General features: G+C 71.3%; 6 protein-coding genes across 9 annotated transcripts; 3 read left to right on the top strand and 3 right to left on the bottom strand.

Annotated features, from left to right (window-relative positions):
- Positions 1-329: 329 nt before the first annotated feature.
- LOC115338492 (translation initiation factor IF-2-like) lies at positions 330-1,695 on the bottom strand. Of its 3 annotated transcripts, XM_030007073.2 has the most exons (3): positions 1,568-1,695; positions 1,377-1,428; positions 330-1,346 (listed from the first exon to the last, which is right to left on the bottom strand). In XM_030007073.2, the coding sequence occupies exons 2-3, from the start codon at positions 1,390-1,392 to the stop codon at positions 331-333; spliced, it is 1,032 nt and encodes a 343-aa protein (XP_029862933.1). In that variant the 5' UTR covers positions 1,393-1,428; positions 1,568-1,695; the 3' UTR covers position 330. The 3 variants fall into 3 exon arrangements, with proteins under 3 accessions (XP_029862933.1, XP_029862932.1, XP_029862930.2); XM_030007072.2 differs by having other exon boundaries at positions 330-1,428; positions 1,568-1,693; XM_030007070.2 differs by lacking the exon at positions 1,568-1,695 and having other exon boundaries at positions 330-1,341; positions 1,372-1,539.
- Positions 1,696-1,918: 223 nt separating this feature from the next.
- On the top strand, positions 1,919-8,054 carry ATF6B (activating transcription factor 6 beta). The gene is made up of 16 exons (XM_030007066.2): positions 1,919-2,100; positions 2,455-2,531; positions 2,641-2,722; positions 2,950-3,065; positions 3,147-3,219; positions 3,294-3,476; positions 3,676-3,848; positions 4,065-4,250; positions 4,897-4,988; positions 5,059-5,229; positions 5,661-5,753; positions 5,987-6,074; positions 6,401-6,471; positions 6,656-6,764; positions 6,854-6,938; positions 7,489-8,054. The coding sequence occupies exons 1-16, from the start codon at positions 2,016-2,018 to the stop codon at positions 7,776-7,778; spliced, it is 1,974 nt and encodes a 657-aa protein (XP_029862926.1). The 5' UTR covers positions 1,919-2,015; the 3' UTR covers positions 7,779-8,054.
- A 136-nt stretch (positions 8,055-8,190) lies between these two features.
- On the bottom strand, positions 8,191-10,570 carry LOC115338490 (E3 ubiquitin-protein ligase RNF5-like). 2 transcript variants are annotated; one of them, XM_030007067.2, is made up of 6 exons: positions 10,418-10,570; positions 9,958-9,976; positions 9,604-9,704; positions 9,109-9,163; positions 8,687-8,792; positions 8,198-8,434 (listed from the first exon to the last, which is right to left on the bottom strand). In XM_030007067.2, the coding sequence occupies exons 1-6, from the start codon at positions 10,543-10,545 to the stop codon at positions 8,346-8,348; spliced, it is 498 nt and encodes a 165-aa protein (XP_029862927.1). In that variant the 5' UTR covers positions 10,546-10,570; the 3' UTR covers positions 8,198-8,345. The 2 variants fall into 2 exon arrangements, with proteins under 2 accessions (XP_029862928.1, XP_029862927.1); XM_030007068.2 differs by lacking the exon at positions 10,418-10,570 and having other exon boundaries at positions 8,191-8,434; positions 9,604-9,657; positions 9,958-10,149.
- Positions 10,571-10,987: 417 nt separating this feature from the next.
- On the top strand, positions 10,988-14,991 carry AGPAT1 (1-acylglycerol-3-phosphate O-acyltransferase 1). The gene is made up of 7 exons (XM_030007059.2): positions 10,988-11,192; positions 11,904-12,093; positions 12,245-12,378; positions 12,835-13,010; positions 13,209-13,304; positions 13,378-13,450; positions 13,893-14,991. Exons 1-7 carry the CDS (start codon positions 11,003-11,005, stop codon positions 14,051-14,053), a joined length of 1,020 nt encoding a protein of 339 aa, XP_029862919.1. The 5' UTR covers positions 10,988-11,002; the 3' UTR covers positions 14,054-14,991.
- EGFL8 (EGF like domain multiple 8) lies at positions 14,908-16,946 on the bottom strand. The gene is made up of 6 exons (XM_030007063.1): positions 16,860-16,946; positions 16,488-16,607; positions 15,910-15,980; positions 15,613-15,680; positions 15,399-15,483; positions 14,908-15,087 (listed from the first exon to the last, which is right to left on the bottom strand). The coding sequence occupies exons 1-6, from the start codon at positions 16,922-16,924 to the stop codon at positions 15,038-15,040; spliced, it is 459 nt and encodes a 152-aa protein (XP_029862923.1). The 5' UTR covers positions 16,925-16,946; the 3' UTR covers positions 14,908-15,037.
- A 922-nt stretch (positions 16,947-17,868) lies between these two features.
- LOC115338488 (zinc finger protein 850-like) lies at positions 17,869-24,956 on the top strand. Its single transcript, XM_041121981.1, has 4 exons — positions 17,869-18,103; positions 18,364-19,314; positions 20,160-21,743; positions 22,357-24,956. Exons 1-4 carry the CDS (start codon positions 17,869-17,871, stop codon positions 24,276-24,278), a joined length of 4,692 nt encoding a protein of 1,563 aa, XP_040977915.1. The 3' UTR covers positions 24,279-24,956.
- The last annotated feature ends 198 nt before the right edge of the window (positions 24,957-25,154 follow it).

Below are 25,154 nucleotides of genomic sequence, written 5' to 3'. Positions count from 1 at the left end.
AGCCCGGCGTGCAGCTCCGCCTTGGGTCGTGCCAGGGCGGGGGGCAACGGCGGGGCCCCCCCGGCCGCCACTGCTGCTCGCAGGGCCTGGGCGTAGGCCCTGGCCGCCGGTCCCGCCGCCCCCGCCCCCAGCAACGCCGCCGCCCGCTCCTGCCGCGCCAGCACCGCCTGCCAGCGCCCGCCCGGCGCCTCCTCCCAGAAGGGGGGCGCGGGGGAGAAGCCCCCCAACTGCACCCCCACCGCCGCCCCCGCCCCCGCCGGCCGCAGCCGGGCCCGCTCCCCCGCCGCCATCGTCTCCAGGCAGGCGTCCAGCGCCGCCGCCCACCGCCCCTCACCGTCCCCCAGCCGCAGGGTCTGCCACCGGCCGCCCCCCGCCCCCGCCGCCGCCGCCCCCCACCCCGCCGCCGCCCCCGCCCCGGGGGGGGGTCTCCAGCCGCACGCGGCAGCGGGAGCCAGGACCAGGGCGACCCAGCCCCCGGCCGCGCCGCAGCACCCGTTTGGCGAAGGCGGCATCGGGGCTGAGCCACCAGCCCGGGGGGGGCCTGGCCCCCGCCCAGGGGTCTTCCTCCTCCCCCTCCCCCTCCTCGCCGTCATCGTCCTCCTCCTCCTCCAGCTGCCCCCGCCCCTCCTCCTCCTCCTCCTCCTCCTCGGGCGCCCGCAGCCACACCTCCTCGCGCGACCAGTCCCAGGGATCCCCCGCCCCATCGGGCGTGGCCGGGAGGGGCACGTGCTCACGGGAGGGTGATGCCTGGCGGGGCGACGCCCCATCGGATGGAGCCCGGAGGGCGTCGGCTGGATCCCGGCGTCCCGCCCTCTCATTGGTTGGGGCCCGGAGGCCAGCGTCCTCATTGGTTGGGGCTTCAGGCCCTGCGTCCTTATTGGCTGGGATGCGTGGGACGGGGTCCTGATTGGTTGGGGCTCGTGTCACTGCATCCTCATTGGTCGGGTGCTGCAGCCCTTTGGCCTCATTGTTCAGGTTGTGCGGCTCTGCCCTCTCGTTGGCTGCACCCTGTAGCACGGTAGGCTCATTGGCTGGGTCCTGGTGTCCCGCGGTCTCATTGGTTGGGTCTTGGGGCCCTGCCTCTTCACTGGCTGGGCTGTGCAGGCCTCCTCTCTCCTCATTGGCTGAGTCCCCAGCCGCTTGGCACCCCCCTAGCTGCTCATTGGCTGAGCTGGGCTGCTCCTCGGACAAGCCCAGCAGCAGCGCGACCCCATTGGATGACTCCCCCACTGCGCAGGCTCCCCCGAGCTCTGCATTGGCTGGAACCGGGCTCCCTCCCTCCCCATTGGGCAAACCTCCGGGCGCTCGCTGCCCATTGGCCGGCTCCTCCGCAGCCCCATTGGCTGCTCCCCTGAGCGCTGCCTCCCCATCGGCTGAATCTCCGCCTTCCATTTCTTCCTCGGCCAATCGCGTTTCTCCGGCGGTGGCCTACGAGACGGAGGGGCGGAGCCTGATCAGAGGGGTCCCCGGTGTCCGCCGCCCCCCCCCCCCCCGGGGGCACCCCGGCCTCCGGGACCCCTCCCCCGCCCCCGCGGACCCGGCCGTCCCGGGCCGCTCCCGCTCCCACCTGGGCGAGGACCCCGGCGTCCGGCAGCCCCGCCTCCTCTTGTCACATCCGGCCACGCCCTCAGCTGGGCCGCGGCCCGCCTGGGCGGGGTTGCCGTGGAGACGCCCACGTTCCTGCCTGCCTGCCTGCCTGCCTGCCTGCCTGCCTGCCTGCCTGCCATCCCTCCCTCCCTCCCTCCCTCCCGTGCGGGCGGGGCGGGTCCTACCGGGACTGGGGCGGGGACCGAGGCGAGCGGCGGCGGCGGCGGCGGCGGCGCTGCCCCTTTAAACACCGCCGGTGGGCGGGGGGGCTGGGGGCGGTGGGAGCGGAAGGGCGCAGCGCGCAGGCGCCGCCCGCTCCGCCCGCAGCGCGCCTGCGCGGAGGCCGGCCGGGCGAGCCGCGCTCCCATTGGTGGGCGGGCGGTGGCGCGGATTGGCGGGGGGGCGCGCGCGGCGCGGCGCGGCGGAAGATGGCGGCGCTGGCGCCGGAGCTGCTGGTGCTGAGCGACGCGGGGCGGTTCCGGGCCGACAACCTGCTGGGGGCCGAGGACTGGGGTAGGCCCGGGCGGGGCGGGGAGGGGCCTCGGCGCGGCGGGGCCGGGGGGGGGGGGGCCGCTTCCGTGTGTTGCGGGGAGGGGCGGGGCCCGGCGAAGGGGGACGGGGCCCGGCGAAGGGGGACGGGGCGGCCCGGGCACTGCGTGGGAGGGGCTTTTTAAGGAGGCGTGGCTTGGGGAGGGGGCGGGCCCTGCCGGCGGCCTTGTGCCTTGCTGGAGTAAAGGGGCGGGGCTTAAAGGGGGCGTGCTCTGGATGGAGGCAGGGTTAAACCATTTGGGTGGAGTCAGCACGTTGAGGGCGGGGCTAAGCCCCTTGGGGTGGGGCTCTTTTGTAAACACGCTCCCCCCCCCCCAGATGCCGCTCTCTACAGTTGCCTCGATGACAGGCTGGAGCCCGCCCACCTCTTCCCGTCCCTGGACCCCAACCCCATGGTAAACCCATACCCCTCTGGTGATGCCCAAGCTCCGCCCCCTCCGGGTGGGGTCTTCCCAGCCCCACCCCCTGGGGGGTCCCAGACCCTCATCCCTCCCTCCACCCCAGTTCGACTGTGCCTTTGATGGGGGTGAGGCCGCCAGCCCTCCCGACCCCCCGTGGGACCAGGAGCCCCCCAGCCTCTTCCCTGGTGAGTGGGGGGGGGAGCAGAAGGGGGGTCTTGGGGGGTTTTATGGGGGGTGTATGGTGGGCCGGAGGAGTTCATGGGATGGTGGGAGGGGATACGGGGGGCTGGGGAGGATAATGGCAAGCTGGGGGGCGATATGGGGTTGTTGGGGAGGTTGTAGTGTGGGGTTGGGGGGGTTACTGGATGCTGGGGGGGCATTTGAGGCATGGCAGCACAGGGATCCTTGCCAGTCGTGTGCTCTTGCTGCTCCCCAGACCTGCAGGTGAAGTCAGAGCCGGGGTCCCCCACCTTGTCCCACTGCTCCGACTCCTCTGGCCTCTCCTCTGCCTCCGAGCCCCTGGCCTGGGTATGTCCCCCCTCACTGGTGCCCCTGCTGCCCCCTGCTGCCCCTCCGCCCACCTCCTTCCTCTCAGCTTTGTCCGCACAGGCCCCCAGCCCCCCCGAACTGCGGGTGAAGACAGAGCCGACCCCGCCGCTGCCCTGCACCCCCCCTGATGCCAGTAAGCTGCAGATAGACAGATGAGGAGGAGTGGGGGGGGTCATGACACCCCCTTTGACACCCCTAATGCCGCAGCAGGGAAGGCACCGCGGGCCGTAAAGGCAGAGGGGGTCCCCCCCAGCCGCCGGACACCCCCCATCCAGCCCAAGCCCCCTGGGGGGGCCACTGGGCCCGGGGGGGCTGCCCCAAGCACCCCCCAGACTATCCTGCTGCAGCCGCTGCCTGGAGCTGCCCCCTCTCTGCCCACAGCCATCACTGGTAGGGCTGGGGGGGCTGGGGGCATCTGGGGCAACAGGGAGGGAATTCGGGGGGGCTGGGGGGGCCTGAGGCCATGGGAGGGAGGGGGGCTGGAGGGGCGCGGGCGGAGGAGCGGATGGGCGGGGGGGTTGGTGGGAGGGGAGGGGTGGGGAGGTGTTGGGGGGGGGGGGGGAGGGGGGGGGGCTTTGGGGATCCGCAGTGCCGGCCCCTGCGGTGCTACTGTCGCCGGCCGAGCTGCTGCTGCCGGGGCTCCTGTGCCTGCCCCACTCCGGCCGGGGGCCCCCCCGCACCCCACCCGGCCCCCCCAAGCCCGAGGCCAAGACCATCGTCCCGGCCCCTGCTCCCACTCCTCCTGGTCCCCAGGAGGTTGACGTGAGTACCCCCTGCGTGACCCCTAACCCCCACGCGACCCCGACCCCTCAGTATTCCCCCCCCCCGCCCCGAGTGTCCCCTGTCCCTCCTGGGGTGTCCCCCTTCTCCCCAAGGGGTGCCCCCCTGTCTTGGGTGTCCCCTGTCATCCCGGGCATCCCCCTCCCCTGGGACCCTCGGGGTCCCCTCCGCTGGCCCCCCGGTGACCTGCGGGTGCAGGCAAAGGTGCTGAAGCGGCAGCAGCGGATGATCAAGAATCGGGAGTCGGCATGCCAGTCGCGGCGCCGGCGCAAAGAGTATGTGCAGGGGCTGGAGGAGCGGCTGCGCCAGGCCCTGGCCGACAACGACCGCCTGCGCCGCGAGAACGGGCTCCTGCGCCGCCGCCTCGACGCCCTCCTGGGCCAGGTGGGGCCTGCGGAGGGGATGGGGGGCTGGGGGGTGGCCCTGCTCCGCCGCGGCACAGGCTGTGCCCCCCTCCATCCCTTGGTGGCATGGCTTGTCTCCCCCATCTCGTAGTGGTACAGTCTGTGTCCCCGCATCCCGTAATGGTACAGTCTCTGTCCCCCCACCCTCTAATGGTACAGCTTGCCCCGCCCCATCCCGTGATGGTACAGCCTGTACCCTGCCCCCGGTCCATAATGGTGCAGGCTGCCTTCCGTATCTTGTAATGGTATAGTCTGCCCCATCTCGGTCCTGTAATGGTACAGCCTATCCCTCCCCATGATACAGGTTGTCTGTCCCCGTCCGGCCCATAATGGTACAGCCCATTGGGGGGGGGCGGGGCGGGGGCCCGCGGCTCATCACCATGGCAACAGCCTGTACCACCGCAGGGCCTCGGAGGGGTTCCTCAGTGCGGGAGGAGGGCTGTGGCATGTACCATTACGGGGGCGCCCCATGGCGGGTAGGTGTTGGGATGTACCATTGCAGAGGGCTTTGGGGGCGCACCACTGCTGGCCGTGCAGGGCAGACCATTGTTGGGGGGGGCACGAGGGCCCTCGGGCAGGTGAGCCTGACACCCCCCCCCCCCCCGTGTCCCCCCTGTGCCCCCCAGAGCTCGGAGCTGCGTCCCGTCCCGGGCCCCCGCAAGCTGGCCTGCCTCGCCGCCCTCCTCCTCTTCCTCGCCTTCAACCTGGGCCCCCTCAGGTGGGTGTCGGAAGTTGGGGGGGGGGCCACCCCGCCTCCACTCCCCCCCTTCAACAGCCCCCTCCCGCAGCCTCTCGCAGCCGCCCCCCACCGAACCCCGGCGCCAGCCCCCGCCGCGGGGCCGCCGGCACCTCCTGGGGGTGGCTGAGGGGGGGCCCCCTGCCACCGACCTTCCCCAGACGTGGGGCCCCCCGCCAGGGCCACGCCAGGAGCCCGCTCCCCCCGGCAGGACCCCCTTCAGGTATGTGCCCCCCCCCCGCCGAGCACCCCTCCAGTGGTCCCCAATGCCCCCCCCAAGCCCCATGGGAACCTCTGACCCCACTGGTCACCCCCCATCTAAATGGGTCCCCCCAGGCCCCAATGCAGCTCATTGCCCCCCCCCAACTCCCACTGGGCCCCCACCAGACCCCAGTGAGTCCCCCCAAACCCCAGTGGGCTTCAGCGGCTCCCCAAACCCAATGGGACCCCCTGACCCCAATGGCCCCCCCCCGACCCCTGTGGGCCCCCCTGACTCTCATGGACCCCAGTAGATCCCCCCCAAACCCAGTGTTTGGCAGTGCCCCCCCCCCCAAACCGGTGGAACCCCCTGACGCCACTGAGCCCCCCACACACCCGAATGGCTCCCCCGGCCCCTCCTGACACCCCCGACCCCCCCCCCCCCCCCCCCCCCAGGAACGCTTCTCTGGGCGCGGTGACACTGCGGGAGCTGGACGGGCTGTTCCGGGCGTCTGACTGTCGTCACTTCAACCGCACCGAGTCCCTGCGGTGCGTGGTGGAGGGGGGGCATGGGGGGGGCCTGAGGGGCATGGGGGAGGTTGGAGGGGCGTTGGTGATGATGGGAAGATTGGGGGGGGCCAGGGTGAGCTGTGGGGGGGTCATGGCGGGGGCAGGGCATTGTGAGTAATTTCCCAGTATCCCTGGGGCAGGAGTGGTGGGAGGGGGGTGCAGGGGGTCACCGTAAGCTCCCCTGCTCCCACTGACCCCCCACCGCACCCCAGGCTGGCGGATGAGCTCAGCGGATGGGTCCGGCGCCACCAGATCGACCGACGGAAACCTGGGTCCCCCCCCCGGCCCCCCCGCAGCCAGGTGAGTGGGGGGGTCCCTGGGGTGGGGGCCTGGGGAGCCCCAAGGGGCTCTGGGGACCCTTGGTGGTCACCGGGGGGTTCTCAGGGATTTCTAGGGGTCCCTGGGGGTGTGGGGAGTCCCCACAGGTGGCTGGGGGGGCTGGTGGGGGGTGTCTGGGCAGATCCTGTGGGGCTGGGGGAGGGCCTGTAGCATCCCGGGGGGGGTCTTTGGGGGGTCCTGGTGCACTGGGAGGTCACTGGGGGAATGCTCGGGGTTGGGGGTCCCTGGGAGGGTGGGTTCTGGAGGGCACTGGGGGGTCCCTGTTCCCCCCGAACCCCCTAGGGCAGTTTCAGGCTTCACCCCCCTGGAAGGCGCCGGCCTCCTCCCGCCTCGTCCCAGCTGCCCCCCCCCCACCCTGAGAGGTGAGAGACCCCCGGAACGCGACCCCCTCAGACCCCCCACGTACCCCCCCCACCCCTCGCACGTTCTCCCACCTCCTCCTGGACCCCCAACGCCCCCCCCCCCTTTTCCACCCCAAACCCATCCCTACATGTGCCCCTCCATGTCCCCCCACCACCTGAAGCCCCTCCATGTCTCTCCAGGGCCCCCCTGGGGCAGCTCCAGCTCTATCGCCCCGACCGGGCTGAACCCCATTTCCTGGCCGCCATTGACCGCCGCGAGGACACTTTCTATGTCGTCTCCTTCCGTCGGGTATGGGGGGGCCGAGGGCAATCTGGGGGGGCTCAGGGTGGTCTGCTGGAGGTGGGGGGGGGTCCCCAATGCTGTGTCCTCCTGCCCAGGACCACCTGCTGCTGCCAGCCATCAGCCACAACAAGACATCGCGGCCAAAGATGTCCCTGGTGATGCCAGCGGCCGCCCTCAACGGTGAGTGTGGACTCCTGGCCCCCTCTGTGTCCTCGGGGGGGGATCCCTCTGTCTCAGGGGGGGCCCACTGCATGTTCTCCCACTCCAACAGGGGCCCTTCTATGTTTGGGGGGTCCCAAAGTGCTCAGGGTCCCTCCTGTGTACCCAAGGGGTCACATGTCCGAGGACGGGTTGTTCCTGGGGGGGGGGGGTCTTGCCCCCTTGGAGGGGGGTGTCCACATTTCCTTGGGGGTTTCTGTGCTGCGGGGGTGGGACTGGGTCATCCCCTTTTTTCTGGGGAGTTCCATTGCCTGGGGTGGGGTCCCTGTTGCCCAGGCGGGCTCTTCATCTCTGGGGGGGGGCCCACTGCCCCAGGGGATTCCCCGTTGCCCTGGGGGGCTTACAGTCAACTGGGGGGGGTTCCCCATCACCTGGCAGGGGGTCCCTTTCTCTGGGGTTTCCTCTTTCCTTGGGGGCTTCCCTCTCGTCTTTGGGGGGTCCCATTGTCCCTGGGGGGTCCCTCTTCCCCGAGGGTCCCCAACTGACACCTTGCCCCCCCCCCCCCCCCCAGAGAGCCTGTCAGGGCGTGGGGGGGGCCTGGAGGCTATGATGCAGGTGGACTGCGAGGTGATGGACACGCGCGTCATCCACGTCCGCCGCCGGCCCCCCCCTGCCAACCGCAGCCGGGCGCCTGCCCCCCCCCCGCGGCCCCCGCCGCCCCCGCACCCTCTACCTGGGGGCTGGCAGGTAGCCCCGCCCCCCCCAGCGGCAGGCCCCGCCCCCCCACCCCGGGGCAAAGCACTGTCCGTGGGAACCGCCCCAGGGCCAGGGATCAAGCTCCGCCCACTGTGGGGACGCTGAGCCACGCCCATGGAACAAGCCCCGCCTCTACGGGGATGAGCCCCACATGCAAGGGATCAAGCTCCGCCCACCGATGTGCAAGCCCCGCCTCTATGGGCAGCAGCCCCACCCTCTGGGCAAGCCCCGCCCCATTTGAGGCCCCGCCCTCTGCAAGCACTTACCCCAGGGAGCCCCGCCCCCTATTCTCCCTGAAAGGGGCAGGGGCTTCGCTCAGGCAACACCCCCCCCCCGGGGCCGTTTTCTACCCGGATTAATAACAAATGGGAAAAATAAAAACGGATACTCGTCTGTGGGGGAGGGATGGGGGGACCCAGGCGTCCAGGGTGGGGGTTGGGGGACACCCCCCCCCATTTGTGCTTCATTTTGGGCCACTGAAACCCTCTGAATGCCCCAAAACAGACTCAGGGGTGTGGGGGGGAGGTGCAGCTTTAATCACAGTTTGGGGGGGGGCTGGGGGGCAGCAAAACCCCGCGGGGGGGCCCAGGGCTCCTGCAGCATCCAGCTGGGTTGGGGGGGGTTCTGTGGGGTCCCGGAGACCCCCTCCACCCCATGTAGCCCCCCCCAGGGTCAGACGCTGAGCAGCCAGAGGAAGAAGGCGGCAGCGATGAAGAGGAAGACGGAGTCCAGCGAGCCCGCAGGGGGGTCCCCAGCATCCCCTGGGGGGGGGCACCCCAAAACCCACTGTGAGTGGGGGCAGGCCTGGTACACCCCCACTGGGAGCTCCCCAAGAATGGGATGGGAAAAGCCCCTGATCCCTGGGGGGGGGGGTGGGGGTATTTGGAGCCCCCCAGGGGCCCTTGGGGGGGTCTTTGGTCCCAGGGAGATAGTGGGGGGGTCCCTTTAGGGTGCACAACGGGTCTTGGGGGTCCCTGGGGCACAGGGTGTTTGCAGGGTCCTGGGGGACATACCTGTGCCAGTCGGGGGGGGCTGCGGGACGGTGCTGAAGAAGGCGAAGGGGAACGCTCCGAAGCCAAAGGCCACGTGGAAGCTGCTGCCGGGGCCGGCGGGGGGCACCTGGGGGGGGGACAGGGACATGTTGGGGGGCTGTGTCACCGGGGGGACACACACGGGGGAGTTGAGGGGTGGTGGGGTACGGGAGGGGGGGCGGGCACAGGGCAGTTGCGGGGTGGTGTCAGGGGTGGGAGGGTGTACTGAGGGGGGCACGTGGGGGGCTGTATCACCTGGGGGGTACTGGGGGGGAGTCACTGTGGCACTTCGGGGGCTTTGGGGGCCTCGGAAACAGGGCAGGGGGCTGGGATGTGTGGACGGGCTGCTGTGGGGCAGGGGGATTGGGAGATAGGGGCTGCTGTGGAGCCCAACGGTCACTTACCCCCTGGGTCTCGGGCTCTGGGCGCTGTCCACGGGGTCGGGGGGGGGTCTCCAGCCTGGGGGGGGGGGGGGGGGGGGAGGTGAGGGGGGGGAACAGGCTCTCTGCACCCCATAGCACTGCCTTGTAGCCCCTATAGCCCCCCCCAGCCCCCACTCCTCATGCCCACCCCACAGCATCCAACCCACCACCCCTGCCCAGCCCCCCCAGCCCCTGCCCCACATTCACTCCCCCCCCTCCGTGGTCCCCCCCCCATGGTCCCCACAGCCCCCCCTCCCATGCGTCACAGTGCCCAACAGCCCGCCATAAACCCTCCTCCAGAGACCCCCCATGCCCCCCATGGATCCCCAACCCCCCCCAGGCCCGCTTACGGGGGGCTCCTGTCTTCCCACACCCAGCTCCTGTCCCCCTCAGCGGGGGTCCTCTGCCCCTCCCCAGCCCCCCTCAACGGGGGTCCCAGCCCCCCATACCCCTCCCCAGCTCTGCCAGCCCACTCACCGGGGGTCCCGGCGGGCGCTGTCCCGCCCGTAGAGGGGCACGACGGTGTCACGGCTGATCCCAGCCCCACAGACAGCGCAGCGGGGCCGCGTCAGCAGCCACTGCGGGACCCACAGCGCTGCCCCATGGCGGGAGCACCCAGCCCCACACCGGGGCACCCCCATGCCCATGGGTCAGGGCAGTCCTGGCCCCACAGCCAGGCATTCCCTGCCCCATGGCCAGGGGCCCCCTTCCCCCCAGACTGGGGACACCCCCCACCCCCAGTTTGGGCACCCCCAGCCCCCCCGTTGGACACAGCCTGGCCCCCCCCCGGGGTCAAACCACCCCTGCCCCCCGTGGGGGGGGGTCACTCACCTGGTGCAGGCAGGGCCAGCTGCAAAGGGGGGACCCGGCATCAGCGCCCCACGGCCGAGCCCATCAACAGTCCCGCAGCCCACCCCCATCCTCCACCCTATAGCCATGCCCCAGAGCCACTACAACCCCCCTAGACCCTATAGCCCCCATAACTCACCCCACAGCCCACCCTGTAGCCTCTCATAGCCCCACCAGAGAGCCCACAGCCCCACTACAGCTCACCCTGTGGCCCCCCGATAGCCCCCATGACCCCACCGTAGACCCCATAACCCCTCCATAGCTCAGTCTATAGCGCCCTATGGCCTCCCATAGCTCCCCTACAGACCCCACAGCCCCCCCATAGCTCACCCTATAGCCCCGCCCCAGCCCCCCGTGTCCCCTCGCCCAAGCCCCGCCCCCAGCCCCGCAGGCCCGGGCCCACCCTAAGCCCCGCCCCCGCCGCTCCGGCCCCGCCCCTCACCAGTACAGGTGCCCGCAGCGGCCAATCACGGCGTCGCGCGCGGGCTCCAGGCAGAGATTGCAGGCGAAGGCGCCGCCGCGGTTTGGCCCCTCGGGGCCCCCGTCCGGCGCCCCCGCGCCCGCCGCCATCTTCCACCTCCCCGCCTGCCTTGCCCCGCCCCACCGCGCCCCATTTGACGCCCCGCCCGCCAGTCACCGCCTGCCGGCCTTCCGCCCCTTCTACTGGCGGCGGGGCGCGGAGCCCCGCCCCCAGGAGGACGGTGCTCGTTTGGCGCGTCGCTATTGGGTGTCGCGATCAGCAATCAAACCCGATGGCCACGCCTCCCGGCAACGGGGCGGGGCGGCCGCTTTCTATTGGTCCCGCTCGCCGCCGCTCACGGCATCATCACGTGCGGGGCGGTGCCTCCGGGGGAGGGGGCGCGATGGCCGGCGCTGACTGGCCGTGCCGCTTTAACGGGCCGCCGCGCCGCCCAATCAGCGCGCGGGCCGGCTCCCGCCTTCCCGCTGTTCCTTTCGGGGGGCGGAACAAGATGGCGGCGGCGTTGCCGCGGCGACACGCGGTCCCGCCCACCCCCCGTCCGCCGCCATGCCTGGTTGCCAAGGGAACGGCGCAGGCCGGGGGGCGGGACGCGCCGCCGGCGCGGCCGGCGCTCATTGGCTATCGGAGCCGCCCGTCAGCGACGCCGCTTCCGCTGCCGCCGCCGCCGCCGCCGCCGCCGGGAAGCGGGAAGGGCCCGCGCCGCCGCCGCAGCCGCCGCCCCGCCCGGCCCCGCCCGGTACCGGGGAGCGGGGGTTGGGGTTGGGGTTGGGCTGGGGGGGGGGGGGCGCGGGGCCGGGGGTCGGGGGGCGTTCGGGGGGCCCGGCGGGGGTCGGGGGGGCATGCGGGCCGGGGCGCGGCCTGCGCCGGGCCGGGCCGGGCCGGGCCGGGCCGGGCGGGCGGGGGGGGGGGGCGGTGCCGCCGCCACGCGCCCCACGCGCCGCCCCGCGGCCACGCCCGGCCCCGCCCGGCCCCGCCCGGCCTGGCGTGGGAGGGGCCCGGCCCGGGGAGGGGCAGGTGCCCGTAAGCGGCGGCGACGCGGGGCCTTGGGGGCTAAAGATGGGGGGGGCTCGGTGTCCCGGGAGGGGGTTGGGGACCTCGCAGCGTTTTGGGGTCACACAAAGGGGGTTTGGGGCGTTGGGATCCCGGGGCGGGGGGTGGATCCCAGCAGGGTTCAGGCATCCCCGTGGGGTCCGAGGGTCCCGGCAGGGTCCGGGGGGGGGGCGGGGTCGGGGGGGGGTCTGAGGGTCCCGGCAGGGCCGGGGGGGGGGTGTCTGGGGGTCCGGGCAGGGTCCGGATGGGGGGTCTGGGGGTCCCGGTAGCGTCTGGGGGGAGTGCAGGGGTCCCGGCAGGGTCCGGGGGGGGGTCTGAGAGTCCCGGCAGGGTCTGGGGGGGCGGGTCCGGGGGTCCCGCAGGCTCCGGTGCCCGCCCTGAGCCCCGCCGCCCGCAGGCGCCATGGAGGTGACGGTGGGGACGGCGGCGCTGGCGCTGGCGCTGCTGCTGCTGCCGGTGCTGTACGAGCGCAGCGGCTCCTTCCGCTTCTTCTGCAAGATGGGTTTCTACAACGGGTGGATCCTGCTGCTGGCGCTGGTGGCCATCCCGCTCTGCGCCCTGCGCGGCCGCGACGTAGAGAACATGAAGTAGGGACGGCGGGGGGATGCGCGGATGGGGACATGGGGGGGACGCGGGGCTGGGCCACCCCCTTCGCCTCCTGCGGTCCCGGGACGTGAAACTCGGGGGGACGTGGGGCGGCGTGTGGGGCGTGTCCCGTCACCCCGTGTCCCCGGCCAGGATCATCCGGGGGCTGATGCAGCACGTGAAGCACCTCTACGGGATCCGGATGGCGGTTCGGGGCGCCCAGCACTTCCCCCCCCGGCAGCCCTACGTCGTCGTCAGCAACCACCAGAGCTCCCTCGACCTGCTGGGTACGCCCGCCCCACGGCGCCGCCCCACGGCGCCGCCCCACAGCCCCGTCCCGTGTCCCCCGTGCCCCTACCTCATCGTCAGCAACCACCAGAGCTCCTTCGACCTGCCGGGTACGCCCGCCCCACGGCGCTGCCACACGGCCTGACCCCTAGTTTTGCCCCCGGCCCCCTAGCAGCCTCCTGCGCCATGGGCACTGTTCAACCCCTGCTGCTGAGCCCCAGCCCCACGGCCGCCCCACGGCTGACGCGGCCCCCAGGGGCGCTGGAGGTGCTGCTGGAGTGGCGTGTGCACGTAGCCACCGTCCAGCCCTATAGCTTGGCCCCCCTGGCTAATACCAACCCCAGGGATGATAGAGGTGCTGCTGCTGGATCAGTGTGTGCCCATAGCCACCCCCCAGCCCCGTAGCCCCCCTGCCTTGGCCCCACAGCCGCCCCCTGGCTAATGCCAGCCCCCAGGGATGATGGAGGTGCTGCCGGACCGCTGCGTGCCCATCGCCAAGCGGGAGCTGCTCTACATGGGGGCCGTGGGGGTGGCTTGCTGGCTCGGCGGCATCATCTTCATCGACCGCAAGCGGACGCACGACGCCATCAGCGTCATGGCCGAGGCTGCCCACACCATGCTCAGCCAGGACGTGAGTGGGGCACCGGGGGGCTGCTGGGGGGCCTTACGCCATGCTGTGCATCCTGCCTGGGGCTGCTGTGGGGCAGCCCCAGTTGACCCCATAGTGATCTGGGGCAGCCCCAGCTCACTGGGGGGCAGTACCGGCTGCCCCCCCTTGCTGTGGGGCACCCCCGGTCTCGCCGTGGGACAGCCCCTCATCTCCTCCCAGGTCCGGGTGTGGGTCTTCCCCGAGGGGACGCGCAACCACAGCGGCTCCATGTTGCCCTTCAAGCGGGGCGCCTTCCACCTTGCCGTCCAGGCACAGGTAGGGGGGCTGCCGTGGGGCGGCTGTGGGGTGGCCGTGGGGCAGCACCCTTCAACCCTCGCCTGCCCGGCAGGTCCCCGTCGTCCCCATTGTCATCTCCTCCTACCAGCACTTCTACAGCAAGCGGGAGCGGAGGTTCACAGCCGGTGAGGGGCTGGGGACCCGGGTCTGCGGGGACCGTGGGGCACATGGGGAATCAGGGGGGTCCATGGAGGGGGGCTGGGGGGACATATGGGGCTAGGGGGAATTTGGGGATATGTGGATGGGGGGCTGGGGGGGCATACGTGGGGCTGGGGGGGGTATTGGGTCATGTGGGGAGTCTAGGGGGTAGCTGGAGGGGTGGCTGGGGGGCACATGGGAGCTCTGCAGGGGGGATACCTGTGGGTGTGAGAGGTGTGTGGGGTACGTGGGAGGAAGTTTGGGGGTGCTACTGGGGGGCTGTGGGCACATGGGGGAGCTGTGGGGTACATGGAGGAGGCTGTGTGGGGCCGTTGGGGGTTTGCTGCATATGCAGGGAGGCCCGTGTCCAGGGGGGTCCAGGTGGGCTGTGGGGCAGCCGTGGGGCGCCCCCCGACCCTCCGCCCCCAGGGCAGTGCGTGATCCAGGTGCTGCCCCCGCTACCCACCCGGGGGCTGGGCCCGGCCGATGTCCCGGCGCTCACCGAGCGGGTCCGTGCTGCCATGCTGGAGGCCTTCGAGGCGCTCTCGGCCGAGCTGCGCCCCACGGCGCCGCCCCCCGCCCCCCAGTGACCTGCCCCACCGCCCTGCCCCACGGCCGCCCGCTGCCCCACGGCGCTGCCCGGCCCCACGGTGGCGGGACGGGGGCTGACCCTCACGTGGAACGTGGACTGACCCACAAGTGGGGCACGGGCTGACCCACACGTAGAACATGGACTGACCGACGGCGGGGCACGGACCCACAAGTGGGCCACGGGCTGACCCACGAGTAGGACACGGACCGACCCATGCCGGGGCACAGAGCAACCCTTGGCGGGACCTATAGGAAAAACGTGGGCTGACCCACGGCGGGAGCATGGAGTGACCCAGAGCGGGACTTAGAGGAAGAATGGGGCACGGACTGACCCCCAAGTGGGGCATGGAGCAACCCACAGCGGGACCCATGGAAATGCATGGACTGAGCCACGGTGGGAGCTGTAGGAGAAGCTCGGTCAGACCCACAGCAGGACGCGCAGCGGGGACCCGGTCTGACCCACGGCGGGACCCACAGAAGGCTCATGCAGTGACCCATAGCGGGACCATGGTATGACCCACAGCGGGACCCCCACGGACCGACCCACTCCAGTCCCCCGTGTATGGCGGGGCCGCACGGACCGACCCACTCCAGACCCCCATGTGGGCGGGGGGGTACCCACAGACTGGCCCACTCCAGACCCCCACGCGGGGGTCACAGGGACTGACCCATGGCTCCTGGGGGGGCACAGGGCTGACCCCCCCCCAATGGCCAGTGCCATTTGGGGACTGGGGGGTCCCAGGCTGTGGGGCAGCATGGGGGGGTGGGTGCTGATTTGGTTGTCAGAGCAGACCCTGATCCCTTTTTAAGGGGTGATGCCGTGTATTTATTGGGGGGGGGGGGGGGGCGGGGCGCGGATTTTGCCAAATTTTCCTCCTGCCCCCGGCTTGGAGACCCCCCGCTTTTAATAAACCCCCCCAGTTGTGGCGCCTCATGATATCACGGTGGCTGAGTCATGATGTCATTGGGGGGTGGGAATGATGTCAGCGGCGGGTCTTGTACCCGAAGGCATTCTTCCCGCCCCCACAGTCACCTGGGGGGGACACACGGGGGTTAGGAGGAGGACAGGGGGTCTCGGGATGATTTGGGGGAGTTCCCTATGTGGCCATGGGGTCCCTGGGGGGGTTCTATAGGGGTCTTGGGGGGGTCCTGGAGGGTTTTGGGGCCTTTTGAAGGGTCTTGAGGGTCTTATGGGGCTTCTTGGGGTGCCCCTGGGGGTCACGGGGTGCCATAGGCGTCCCAGGTGCTCCTGGGGGGGCATGGGGGCCCTGTGAGGGGTCGCAGGGGTGTGGGCTGAGCCAGGGGGGCCCCTCGTGTTTGGGGGGGTGTGGGGGGGGCACTCACAGGCCCCCAGTCGCTCCTCCAGGTCCATCAGCTGCTCCCCCAAAGTCTCCACCCGGTCCAGGTACTGCAGGGGCCCCCCCAGCGCCTGCCTCACACACGGGGGGTCAGGGGGGGCCCCGAGTACCCCCCACCCTTACTGGGGGGGTGGGAGCCCCTCCAGCACCCGCTTATGGGGTATGGGGGCCCCCACACCCCCTGCTCCCCCCGGCCCCACCTGCTCCAGCGCCTCCATCCGCTCCTGCAGCACCTTCAGGTGGGCTGAGAGGGACTCCAGGGTGGGCGCTGGGGGGGGGCAGGTGACCCCATGGAACCCAGGCATCTGGGACCCCCGCTGCCCCACTGGCTGTCTGGGGGGTCCCCACTCCACCCCCCCCACCTCCATGGACCCAGGCGTCAGGGACCCCCACCCTCCCCCATGGACCCAGGGGTCCCCACTCCCCGCCCCCCCCCAGGAGACCCAGGGTCCAGCCCCATCTCCGACTTCCCCCCCCTCCCCGACCCCCTGGCTCACCCTGCTGGCAGATGAGGCCGGGCCGCAGCACCCGCCGCTCCACCCGCCGTGAGGCCACCCGGTACGTGGTGCTGCGGGTGCCCACCCGTGCGGGACTCAGGCATCCATCCGGGACCCCCACCGCGGGGACCCAGGTGCCCCACAACCCGCCCCCCCCCAAGGACCCCCAGGCAGCCGGACCCCCGCCCTGCAGGGACCCAGGTGTCTCTGCTGCCTCCCAGGGGACCCAGGCACCCAGGACCCCCACCCCCAGGGACCCCACCAGGGGCTTCTGCTCCCACCCCCCAGGCCCCCCTCCCCCCCATGGGGACCCAGGCATTCAGCCCTCGCCCCCCCCCCCCCCCCCCCCGCCATGGGGACCCTGTGTCCAGCCACCCCCCCCAAATAGGACCCAGGCGTCCGGGACCCCCCCACCCCAAGGACCCAGGTGTCCAGACCCCACCCCACAGGGACCCCCGAGGGGCTCTTCCTCCCCCCCTCCCAGGGACCCCGGTGCCCACACCCCCCGCCATGGGGACCCCCTGTGCCCAGCTCCCTCCTCCCGGGGGACCCTAGTGCCCAGCCCCCCGGGGGGGTACCGGTAGGTGCTGCAGACGCGGCCCCCGCAGAGGGTCAGGTAGGGCTGGTGCTGAGCCTGGGCGAAGGTCTCGCTGTGGGGCTGGGGCACCCACTGCAGGTGGCGGGCGCAGCCCCCCCTGCTGTGGGGTGGATCAGTGGGGCACCCCACGGGGGACCTCCCCTGCCCCTGGGAACTCCCAGGGACCCCCAGGATGCTCCAGAGGGATTTCCTGGGACTCTCCTGCTCCCCAGGGACCCCCCCAGGGATCTTCCTGCCCCTATAGACTCCCCCAGGGATCCCCCCACCCAACAGGACCCCCAGCTCTTCTGCCCTACGGCCATCACCCAGCCCCTCCCTGCCCCCCCCAGGCCCCCCCCCCGGAGCCCCTCACCTCTCCAGGGCCCCCCCCAGCAGCACGACCCCCAGGGCAGCCCCCCACAGCAGGGCGGCCAGCATGCTTCAGCAGCGGGGACCCAGGCATCTGGGAGCGCCCAGCCCCCCCGCCCCCCCCCCTCCCCGGGGACCCAGGCGTCCGGGTGGCCCCCTCCCCCCCCCCCCCCCCGCCCCACAAAGGCCCCTTGTCCCGATGGGGACGGGGACGTCCGCGGGGGTGGCACAGGCGCTGCTTTGTGCTGGGCCCGACAGCCCCCCCCCCCGGAGCCGAGGGGCCCCCAGGCCCTATGGGGCACAGGGAGACCGCGGGGCATTGCCGTGGGGCACGGGGGGGGGGGGGGGGATGCAGGGACACCCCGTGGGGTGGGGGGGGGGGAGTGTGGCACATCACTGTGGGGGGCACAGGCGTCCCCATGGGGTGGGGGGGACGTGGGGCTCCCCACGGGGCGGGGGGATGTGGCTGTGGGGTTTGGTCTCTGGGCTGAAGCGATGGGGATGGGGGCGGGATTGAGATGTTTTGGGCCAGAAAAATGCATTTTTGAGGCCTTTTGCTACGAATGCAGAAAAACTTCGTGAAAACGGGCCAAAATGCCACATGCCGAGAGCTGCGTCCCGACCGGGGGTGGGGAGGGCCCCCCGTCCCACGCCCCAGCCCTTTATCAGATGGGGTTTTTTCCTCCATCACTCCGATTTTATGGAGATTTCTGCGTTGCCAGATCCGGCCCCGGGCTTGGGCCGTGTGACCCCCGGCCCCACCGGGACCCCCAGCCACCCGGGACCCCCGCCCCATTTCAGCCCCCTCCCCCGCCCCCCCGGGGGCTTTTCCCCAGGGCTTCGGGGGGCGCCGGGCTGCGCTGGGACTTTGGGGTCCCCCCTCCCAGCCCCCCCGCCCCCGACCGGGGCTCCCCGCGATGGGGCGGGGGGGTGTTCTCTGCGCTCGTGTCCCGCGGAGGGGGGCGTCGGGGTGCACGGGTGGGGGGGGGGTCGCGGGATGCGGGGGGGGCGGGATGCGGGGGGGCGGCGGGGGTTGGGCTTCCTGGGTCAGCGCCGCCGCCGCCGCCTCCATTGTCCGCGGGGCCGCGGCGGCAGCGGCGGGAGCGGGACGGGAGCGGGACCGGACCCCGGAGCGGGGCAGCCCCGCGGCCCCCAGCCCCGGGGCGGGCGGCACCACCGCCGTCCCCCCACCCGCCCGGGGTCTGCCCCAGCGCAGGTACCCGGGGGTCTCGCCTGCCCCCACGGCGGGTACCGGGGGGTCTCACGCCCCCCCCCCCCGCCCCGCACAGGTACCGCGGGGGTCTCACCCCCTTCCCCAGTGCAGGTACCGGGGGTCTGACCCCACTCACCACAGGAACCGGGGCTCTCACCCCCTCCGTGGGTACCGGGGGGTTTCACACCCCATCCCAGTGCAGGTACCGGGGCTCTCACACCCCCCCCCCGGCCACAGGTACCGGGGTTGTCACCCTCCCCGGGGGGGGGGCTCAGCGGGATGCGGTGCCTGGGGTGACAGCCCCAGCCCCGGCCATGTCTCCTCGCAAGGCCAAGCGGACTGGGGGCCAGTCCCCCGAGGGGGAGGCGGAGGCGGTGGCGGCAGCCCCCCCCCCGGGCCTCCCCGGGCATCCGCAAGCGCAAGGACTTTGTGGCGCAGCCGGGAGGCCGGGCGGAGGAGAGCCCCAACATCTGTGTGGAGTGCGGGCAGAGCTTCGCCCAGAGCTCCGGCCTCGCCAGCCACCGCCGCAGCCACGCGGCCGCCCAGCCCCACCGCTGCCCCGACTGCGGCAAGAGCTTCGGCGTCAGCTCCAGCCTCAGCCGCCACCGGCGCATCCACACCGGCGAGAAGCCCTTCGCCTGCACCGACTGCGGCAAGAGCTTCAGCGACAAGTCCAACCTCACCCAGCACCGCCGTGTCCACACCGGGGAGAAGCCCTACCGCTGCGGTGACTGCGGCAAGAGCTTCAGCCGCAGCTCCCACCGCAAGAAGCACCTGCGGCACCTCCCAGCCAGCAAGCGCCCGCCGCGCTGCGGCGCCCAGCCGCGGGATGGGGCGGCTGGCGGCAGCGGGCCAGCCAAGGCACGGCGGAAGGCGTCGGCGCTCAACACCTGCGGCGAGTGCTGGCAGAGCTTCGGCCAGAATGCCGACCTGGTGAAGCACATGCGCATCCACACCGGGGAGAAGCCCTTCCAGTGTGGCCACTGCGGGAAGCGCTTCAGCGTCAGCTCCAACCTCTTCCGCCACCGGCGCATCCACACCGGTGAGAAGCCCTACGCCTGCGCCGACTGTGGCAAGAGCTTCACCGACAAGTCCACCCTCACCCAGCACCGCCGTACCCACACCGGCGAGAAGCCCTACGTCTGCGGTGTCTGCGGGAAAGGTTTCAGCCACAGCTCCCACCACAAGCGCCACGAGAAGATCCATCGCGGGGACGGGCCCCTCCTGGCCTTCGCGCCGCGGCCCTTCTGAGGACGGCGGGGGCTGCGGCGGGGCCGGCGGGGCCGCTGGTGCTATGCGGTGGCTGCCGGAGAGCTCTGGTGGTGGCCCTGAGGGTGCTGCGCCCAGGGAACCCTCTCCCCCAGGGACAGCTGCGTCTCGTTAGGAAGCTCTTAATTTCCATTTCTGACCTTTGTTCGTCCCCTGGGGGTTTCCCCTCTGGTTTGGGGGGGGCTCAGTGCCCCCAGCAGCTCTGCTTGCGCCAGCCAGCCACGGTTCCCCAGCCCTGCCATCGGTGCCACCTGAGCTGCCGCAGCGGCCGGGGGGTCCTGGAGGTGGAGCCCCCCCGCATCCCGTCCCTCCTGGTGGGTTTTGCCGCCCCGCGGTCCTGGGACAATAAATCCCAATGGAAAACCCAGCCCTGGCTCGTCTATGCCGGAGCCGCCGCCGCCGTCCTGCTGCACCAGTAGCACCAGTTGCTCCAGCACGGTTGCTCCCCGTTCCCAGGCAGAGCACCCTGAATGAGGCTTTTTTGGGGGGTCCGGGCAGCATGGACCCTCCTCTCACAGAGGGTCCTCCTGGCTGAGCCTGCTCGAGTGGGAGCCCCCGTCCTGCTCCTGGACCCCCTGCATGGTGGGGGCTGAGTCTGGCCCCTTCCCAGGGGCGTTTGCAGATTGGGGTGCGGGGAGGGGGGGGGCACGCTGCGGCCGCCCCGCGCGGGAAACGGGGTGCACAGCCGGGAGAAGGACAAAGGCGGGGGGGAAGCCCCCCCAAGCTCCCCCCGTCCAGGTCCGGGAACCCCCGGGGTGCGGGTGGGGGTCGCTGCCCTGGGGTGCCCCGCGAGGGGGGCCGTGGGGCCGGGACCCCCGTGAGCGGCTCCCGCGTGGTGTCGGGGGGGGATGTTGGGGGAATGTCGGGACTCCGGGGGGGCGTCAGGGCGGGGGGGGGCTGTCGGGTGTCGGGGGGGGCTGTCGCGGCCGGGGAGGATGTCGGGCTTTGAGCTTCCTGGGTCAGGCGCTGCCGCCTCCATTGTTGGCCGGAGCCGGGCGGAGCCGCGCGGATTGCCCGACCCCCCCGCAGCCCGACCCCCCCCCCCCCCCGGCAGCTGCCGCCGGGAGCGCGGAGCGGGGCGGCACCGCAGCCCCCCGCAGCCCCCGGCCCTGCGTGGGACCGTCCCGGGCGGGCTCTCCCCGGCTGCCCCCCAGCCTGTGGGTGAGCCCGGGGTCCCTCGTGGGGTGGACCCCTCCCCCCCACTGCCACCTGTCCCTCTGTCTGTCCATCCGCGCTCACGGGTGAGGCTCTGTCCCCCCCCCCGCGCCCTCCCCCTGAGCATCCCCGGGGCCCTGCCGAGGGGTCAGGGCTGTTCTCCTCCTCCCCGCCGCCCCCCCTGCCAGCCGTGGGGCGACCCTAGCATGTCCCCTCGGAAGCCCAGGGTTGCCACGGGCAAGAGCCCGGAGAAGAAGAAGCAGCCCCCGAAGAACAAGCGCAAGTCAGAGAAGCCAAAGCGCAGCCTCCCCGAGCAGGAGGAAGAGGAGGAAGCGGCGACGGCCCCCTCCCTGCCACCCGCCAAGGGCGAGCGGCCGAATCTGTGCTCCGAGTGTGGGAAGAGCTTCCAGCACGGGTCGGACCTGGTGAACCACCAGCGCATCCACACCGGCGCCAAACCCTTCGTCTGTGGCGACTGCGGCAAGAGCTTCCGGCAGAGTTCGACGCTCATCACCCACCGGCGCATCCACACCGGCGAGGCTCCCTATGCCTGCGGCTACTGCGGCAAGAGCTTCCGCGTCAGCTCCAACTTCGTCCGCCACCGGCGTATCCACACCGGTGAGAAGCCCTACCGCTGCCCCGCCTGCGGCAAGAGCTTCACTGACAAGTCCACCCTTACCCAGCACCAGCGCACCCACACTGGTGAGAAGCCCTACCGCTGTGCCGACTGTGGCAAGAGCTTTAGCCGCAGCTCCCACCGCAAGCGGCACCTTCGCAACCCTCCCACCAAGGGCCATGGGATATGTGCCCGCCACAGCCCTGAGCCACCCCCTGCCAAGCCCAAGGAGGCCAAGGGCGGGAAGAAGTTGTCGGCCTCCGAGGTCCCCAACACCTGCGGCGAGTGCTGGCAGAGCTTCGGCCAGAGCTCCGACCTGGTGAAGCACATGCGCATCCACACCGGGGAGAAGCCCTTCCAGTGTGGCCACTGCGGGAAGCGCTTCAGCGTCAGCTCCAACCTCACCCGCCACCGGCGCATCCACACCGGTGAGAAGCCCTACACCTGCGCCGACTGCGGCAACAGCTTTACCGACAAGTCCACCCTCACCCAGCACCGCCGTACCCACACCGGCGAGAAGCCCTACGTCTGCGGTGTCTGCGGGAAAGGTTTCAGCCACAGCTCCCACCACAAGCGCCACGAGAAGATCCATCGCGGGGACGGGCCCCTCCTGGCCTTCGCGCCGCGGCCCTTCTGAGGACGGCGGGGGCTGCGGCGGGGCCGGCGGGGCCGCTGGTGCTATGCGGTGGCTGCCGGAGGGCTCTGGTGGTGGCCCTGAGGGTGCTGCGCCCAGGGAACCCTCTCCCCCAGGGACAGCTGCGTCTCGTTAGGAAGCTCTTAATTTCCATTTCTGACCTTTGTTCGTCCCCTGGGGGTTTCCCCTCTGGTTTGGGGGGGCTCAGTGCCCCCAGCAGCTCTGCTTGCGCCAGCCAGCCACGGTTCCCCAGCCCTGCCATCGGTGCCACCTGAGCTGCCGCAGCGGCCGGGGGGTCCTGGAGGTGGAGCCCCCCCGCATCCCGTCCCTCCTGGTGGGTTTTGCCGCCCCGCGGTCCTGGGACAATAAATCCCAATGGAAAACCCAGCCCTGGCTCGTCTATGCCGGAGCCGCCGCCGCCATCCTGCTGCACCAGTAGCACCAGTTGCTCCAGCACGGTTGCTCCCCGTTCCCAGGCAGAGCACCCTGAATGAGGCTTTTTTGGGGGGTCCGGGCAGCATGGACCCTCCTCTCACAGAGGGTCCTCCTGGCTGAGCCTGCTCGAGTGGGAGCCCCCGTCCTGCTCCTGGACCCCCTGCATGGTGGGGGCTGAGTCCGGCCCCTTCCCAGGGGCGTTTGCAGATTGGGGTGCGGGGAGGGGGGGGCACGCTGCGGCCGCCCCGCGCGGGAAACGGGGTGCACAGCCGGGAGAAGGACAAAGGCGGGGGGAAGCCCCCCCAAGCTCCCCCCGTCCAGGTCCGGGAACCCCCGGGGTGCGGGTGGGGGTCGCTGCCCTGGGGTGCCCCGCGAGGGGGGCCGTGGGGCCGGGACCCCCGTGAGCGGCTCCCGCGTGGTGTCGGGGGGGATGTTGGGGGAATGTCGGGACTCCGGGGGGGGCGTCAGGGCGGGGGGGGGCTGTCGGGTGTCGGGGGGCTGTCGCGGCCGGGAAGGATGTCGGGATTTGAGTTTCCGGGGTCAGGCGCTGCCGCCTCCATTGGCGGGCGGAGCCGGGCGGAGCCGCGCGGATTGCCCGACCCCCCCGCAGGCCGACCTCCCCTGCAGCCGCCGCCGGGAGCGCGGAGCGGGGCAGCCCCGGCCCCCCCGGCCCTCCTCGGGGCCCCCCCGCCCCCGCAGCCCCCCGCAGCCCCCGGCCCTGCGTGGGACCGTCCCGGGCGGGCTCTCCCCGGCTGCCCCCCAGCCTGTGGGTAAGCCCGGGGTCCCTTGTGGGGTGGACCCCCCCCCCCCCTCCCCCGCCACCCGTCCCTCTGTCCTTCCGCGCTTACGGGTGAGGCTCTGTCCCCCCCCCGCCCCCCCCCTCCCGAGTGTCCCCGGGGCCCCGCCGAGGGGTCAGGGCTGTTTTCTTCCCACCCCCCCCCGCCAGCCGTGGGGCGACCCCAGCATGTCCGACCAGAAGCCCAGGGTTGCCGCGGGCAAGAGCCCGGAGAAGAAGAAGCAGCCCCTGAAGAACAAGCGCAAGTCGGAGAAGCCAAAGCGCAGCCTCCCCGAGCAGGAGGAGGAGGAGGAGGAGGAAGCGGCGGCGGCCCCCTCCCTGCCACCCGCCAAGGGCGAGCAGCCGAATTTGTGCTCCGAGTGCGGGAAGAGCTTCCAGCACGGGTCGGACCTGGTGAACCACCAGCGCGTCCACACCAGCACGAAACCCTTCATCTGTGGCTACTGTGGCAAGAGCTTCCGCATCAGCTTCAATTTCCTCCGCCACCAGCGCATCCACACTGGCGAGGCTCCCTACGCCTGCAGCTACTGCAGCAAGAGCTTCGCCGACAAGTCCACCCTTACCCAGCACGAGCGCACCCACACCGGCGAGAAGCCCTACCACTGTGCCGACTGTGGCAAGAGCTTCCGCGTCAGCTCCAGCTTTGTCCGCCACCGGCGCATCCACACCGGCGAGAAGCCCTACCACTGTGCCGCCTGCGGCAAGAGCTTCACCGACAAGTACACCCTCACCCAGCACCAGCGCTCCCACACTGGCGAGAAGCCCTACAAGTGCCTCGACTGCGGGAAGAGCTTCAGTCGCAGCTCCAACCGCAATCAGCACCTCCGCAACCGTCCCGCCAAGGGCCGCAGGCCCTGTGCCCGCTGTGACCCCGAGCCCAAGGAGGCCAAGGGCGGGAAGAAGGTGCTGGCCGCCGAGGTCCCCAACACCTGCGGCCAGTGCTGGCAGAGCTTCGCCCAGAGCTCCGACCTGGTGAAGCACATGCGCATCCACACCGGGGAGAAGCCCTACGCCTGTTCCCACTGTGGGAAGCGCTTCAGCCTCAGCTCCAACCTCACCCGCCACCGGCGCATCCACACCGGCGAGAAGCCCTACATCTGCACCGACTGTGGCGAGAGCTTCAGCGACATGTCCACCCTCACCCAGCACCGCCGCACCCACACGGGCGAGAAGCCCTACGTCTGCACCTACTGTGGCAAGAGCTTCAGCCGCAGCTCCCACCGCAAGCGCCACGAGCGGACCCACACCAGAGAGGCCCCCGACGCCCTCCTGCCCCTCTGGCCCTGCCCGGCCCAGGGCTTATAACCATCGCTGCTGCCGGGGCCGGGGCCGTGCTGAGGAAAACCCTCCTGGAAGCTGCCCCTGGCCCTTCGGCTGGGTCACACGGACGTAACTGGGGTGGCAAATTTACCAGGTCTGCGGGGTTTGAGAGTTACTGTTGGAGCCACCATGTCTGTCTGTCTGTTCGCTCAGGGCTTGGGCAGCTGCTGCAGTGCCTGCTGTGCTGCTGGGATGAGTCCAGAGCACGGGGTGGACAAATATACAGACCCCCCCGGCTCTGTCGGGACAAACACGCTCAGATGGGTGACTCTCCCTGAGTGGCCCCCAGGGAGCCCTTTTCAGCAGATTTAACCAAAATCCCCTATTTTCTATCCAGTTTTCTTTGGGGCTGGGGGCTTCCACCCTCCTGCTCCTCCTGGCACAGCTGCACGTAGCCTGTGGTGGGCAGCAGCAGCGAACACGCCCCCCCTCTGTCCTCCAAATGCCTATTAGTGATAATGATAACAATTACGGTGATTAGTTGTCCTGTCTGGTGCTGCCACCGAAGCAAACCCTGATCCAAGCTTTCCCTGACTTCGGGCTGGTTTTTCCCCACTGCTTTGGGTTTCCTGGGGTAAAAAACCCCATGCATTTCCCAATTATAAAAAAAAAAACAACAAACCAAACTTAATAAAATACTGTCTTTTTCTTCTTTTTTTTGAAGTTTGAGGTTTGGGGTGTTTTCGGAGCAGAGGAAGGCGTGATGGTGCTGGATGCTGACGGTGAGCTGGCGTGTTTGGGACCAAGAGCTGGTTTCACAGATGAGGTCCCCGTCCCCCTCCCCCATGGGTCTTGGGGGGTCGGGAGGAGCTGGGTACCCTCCCTTGATGGTTTTGGGTGGTTTTTTTTTTATTTTTTGGA

Source organism: Aquila chrysaetos, unplaced genomic scaffold, assembly GCF_900496995.4.
Source record: "Aquila chrysaetos chrysaetos unplaced genomic scaffold, bAquChr1.4, whole genome shotgun sequence".
In the NCBI taxonomy this organism is placed as follows: Eukaryota; Metazoa; Chordata; class Aves; order Accipitriformes; family Accipitridae; genus Aquila; species Aquila chrysaetos.
This window is presented reverse-complemented; position numbering and strand designations above follow the sequence as displayed.

Coding starts and splice junctions, on each gene's coding strand:
- EGFL8 (XM_030007063.1), bottom strand. CDS start 16,924: ATGCTGGCCGCCCTGCTGTGGGGGGCTGCCCTGGGGGTCGTGCTGCTG. Junction 16,608..16,859: donor CTGGGGGGGGCCCTGGAGAG/GTGAGGGGCTCC, acceptor TCCACCCCACAG/CAGGGGGGGCTGCGCCCGCC. Junction 15,484..15,612: donor GGATGGAGGCGCTGGAGCAG/GTGGGGCCGGGG, acceptor TGTGTGAGGCAG/GCGCTGGGGGGGCCCCTGCA.
- LOC115338488 (XM_041121981.1), top strand. CDS start 17,869: ATGCGGGGGGGCGGCGGGGGTTGGGCTTCCTGGGTCAGCGCCGCCGCC. Junction 18,104..18,363: donor CTCGCCTGCCCCCACGGCGG/GTACCGGGGGGT, acceptor GGTGCCTGGGGT/GACAGCCCCAGCCCCGGCCA. Junction 19,315..20,159: donor GGCCTTCGCGCCGCGGCCCT/TCTGAGGACGGC, acceptor GACCCCCGTGAG/CGGCTCCCGCGTGGTGTCGG.
- AGPAT1 (XM_030007059.2), top strand. CDS start 11,003: ATGCCTGGTTGCCAAGGGAACGGCGCAGGCCGGGGGGCGGGACGCGCC. Junction 13,011..13,208: donor ACACCATGCTCAGCCAGGAC/GTGAGTGGGGCA, acceptor ATCTCCTCCCAG/GTCCGGGTGTGGGTCTTCCC. Junction 13,305..13,377: donor ACCTTGCCGTCCAGGCACAG/GTAGGGGGGCTG, acceptor CCTGCCCGGCAG/GTCCCCGTCGTCCCCATTGT.
- ATF6B (XM_030007066.2), top strand. CDS start 2,016: ATGGCGGCGCTGGCGCCGGAGCTGCTGGTGCTGAGCGACGCGGGGCGG. Junction 3,477..3,675: donor TCTGCCCACAGCCATCACTG/GTAGGGCTGGGG, acceptor GGGGATCCGCAG/TGCCGGCCCCTGCGGTGCTA. Junction 4,251..4,896: donor TCGACGCCCTCCTGGGCCAG/GTGGGGCCTGCG, acceptor TGTGCCCCCCAG/AGCTCGGAGCTGCGTCCCGT.
- LOC115338490 (XM_030007067.2), bottom strand. CDS start 10,545: ATGGCGGCGGGCGCGGGGGCGCCGGACGGGGGCCCCGAGGGGCCAAAC. Junction 8,793..9,108: donor CAGAGCCCGAGACCCAGGGG/GTAAGTGACCGT, acceptor TCCCCCCCCCAG/GTGCCCCCCGCCGGCCCCGG. Junction 8,435..8,686: donor GCCCCCCCCGACTGGCACAG/GTATGTCCCCCA, acceptor GCCCCCCCCCAG/GGGATGCTGGGGACCCCCCT.
- LOC115338492 (XM_030007072.2), bottom strand. CDS start 1,392: ATGGAAGGCGGAGATTCAGCCGATGGGGAGGCAGCGCTCAGGGGAGCA.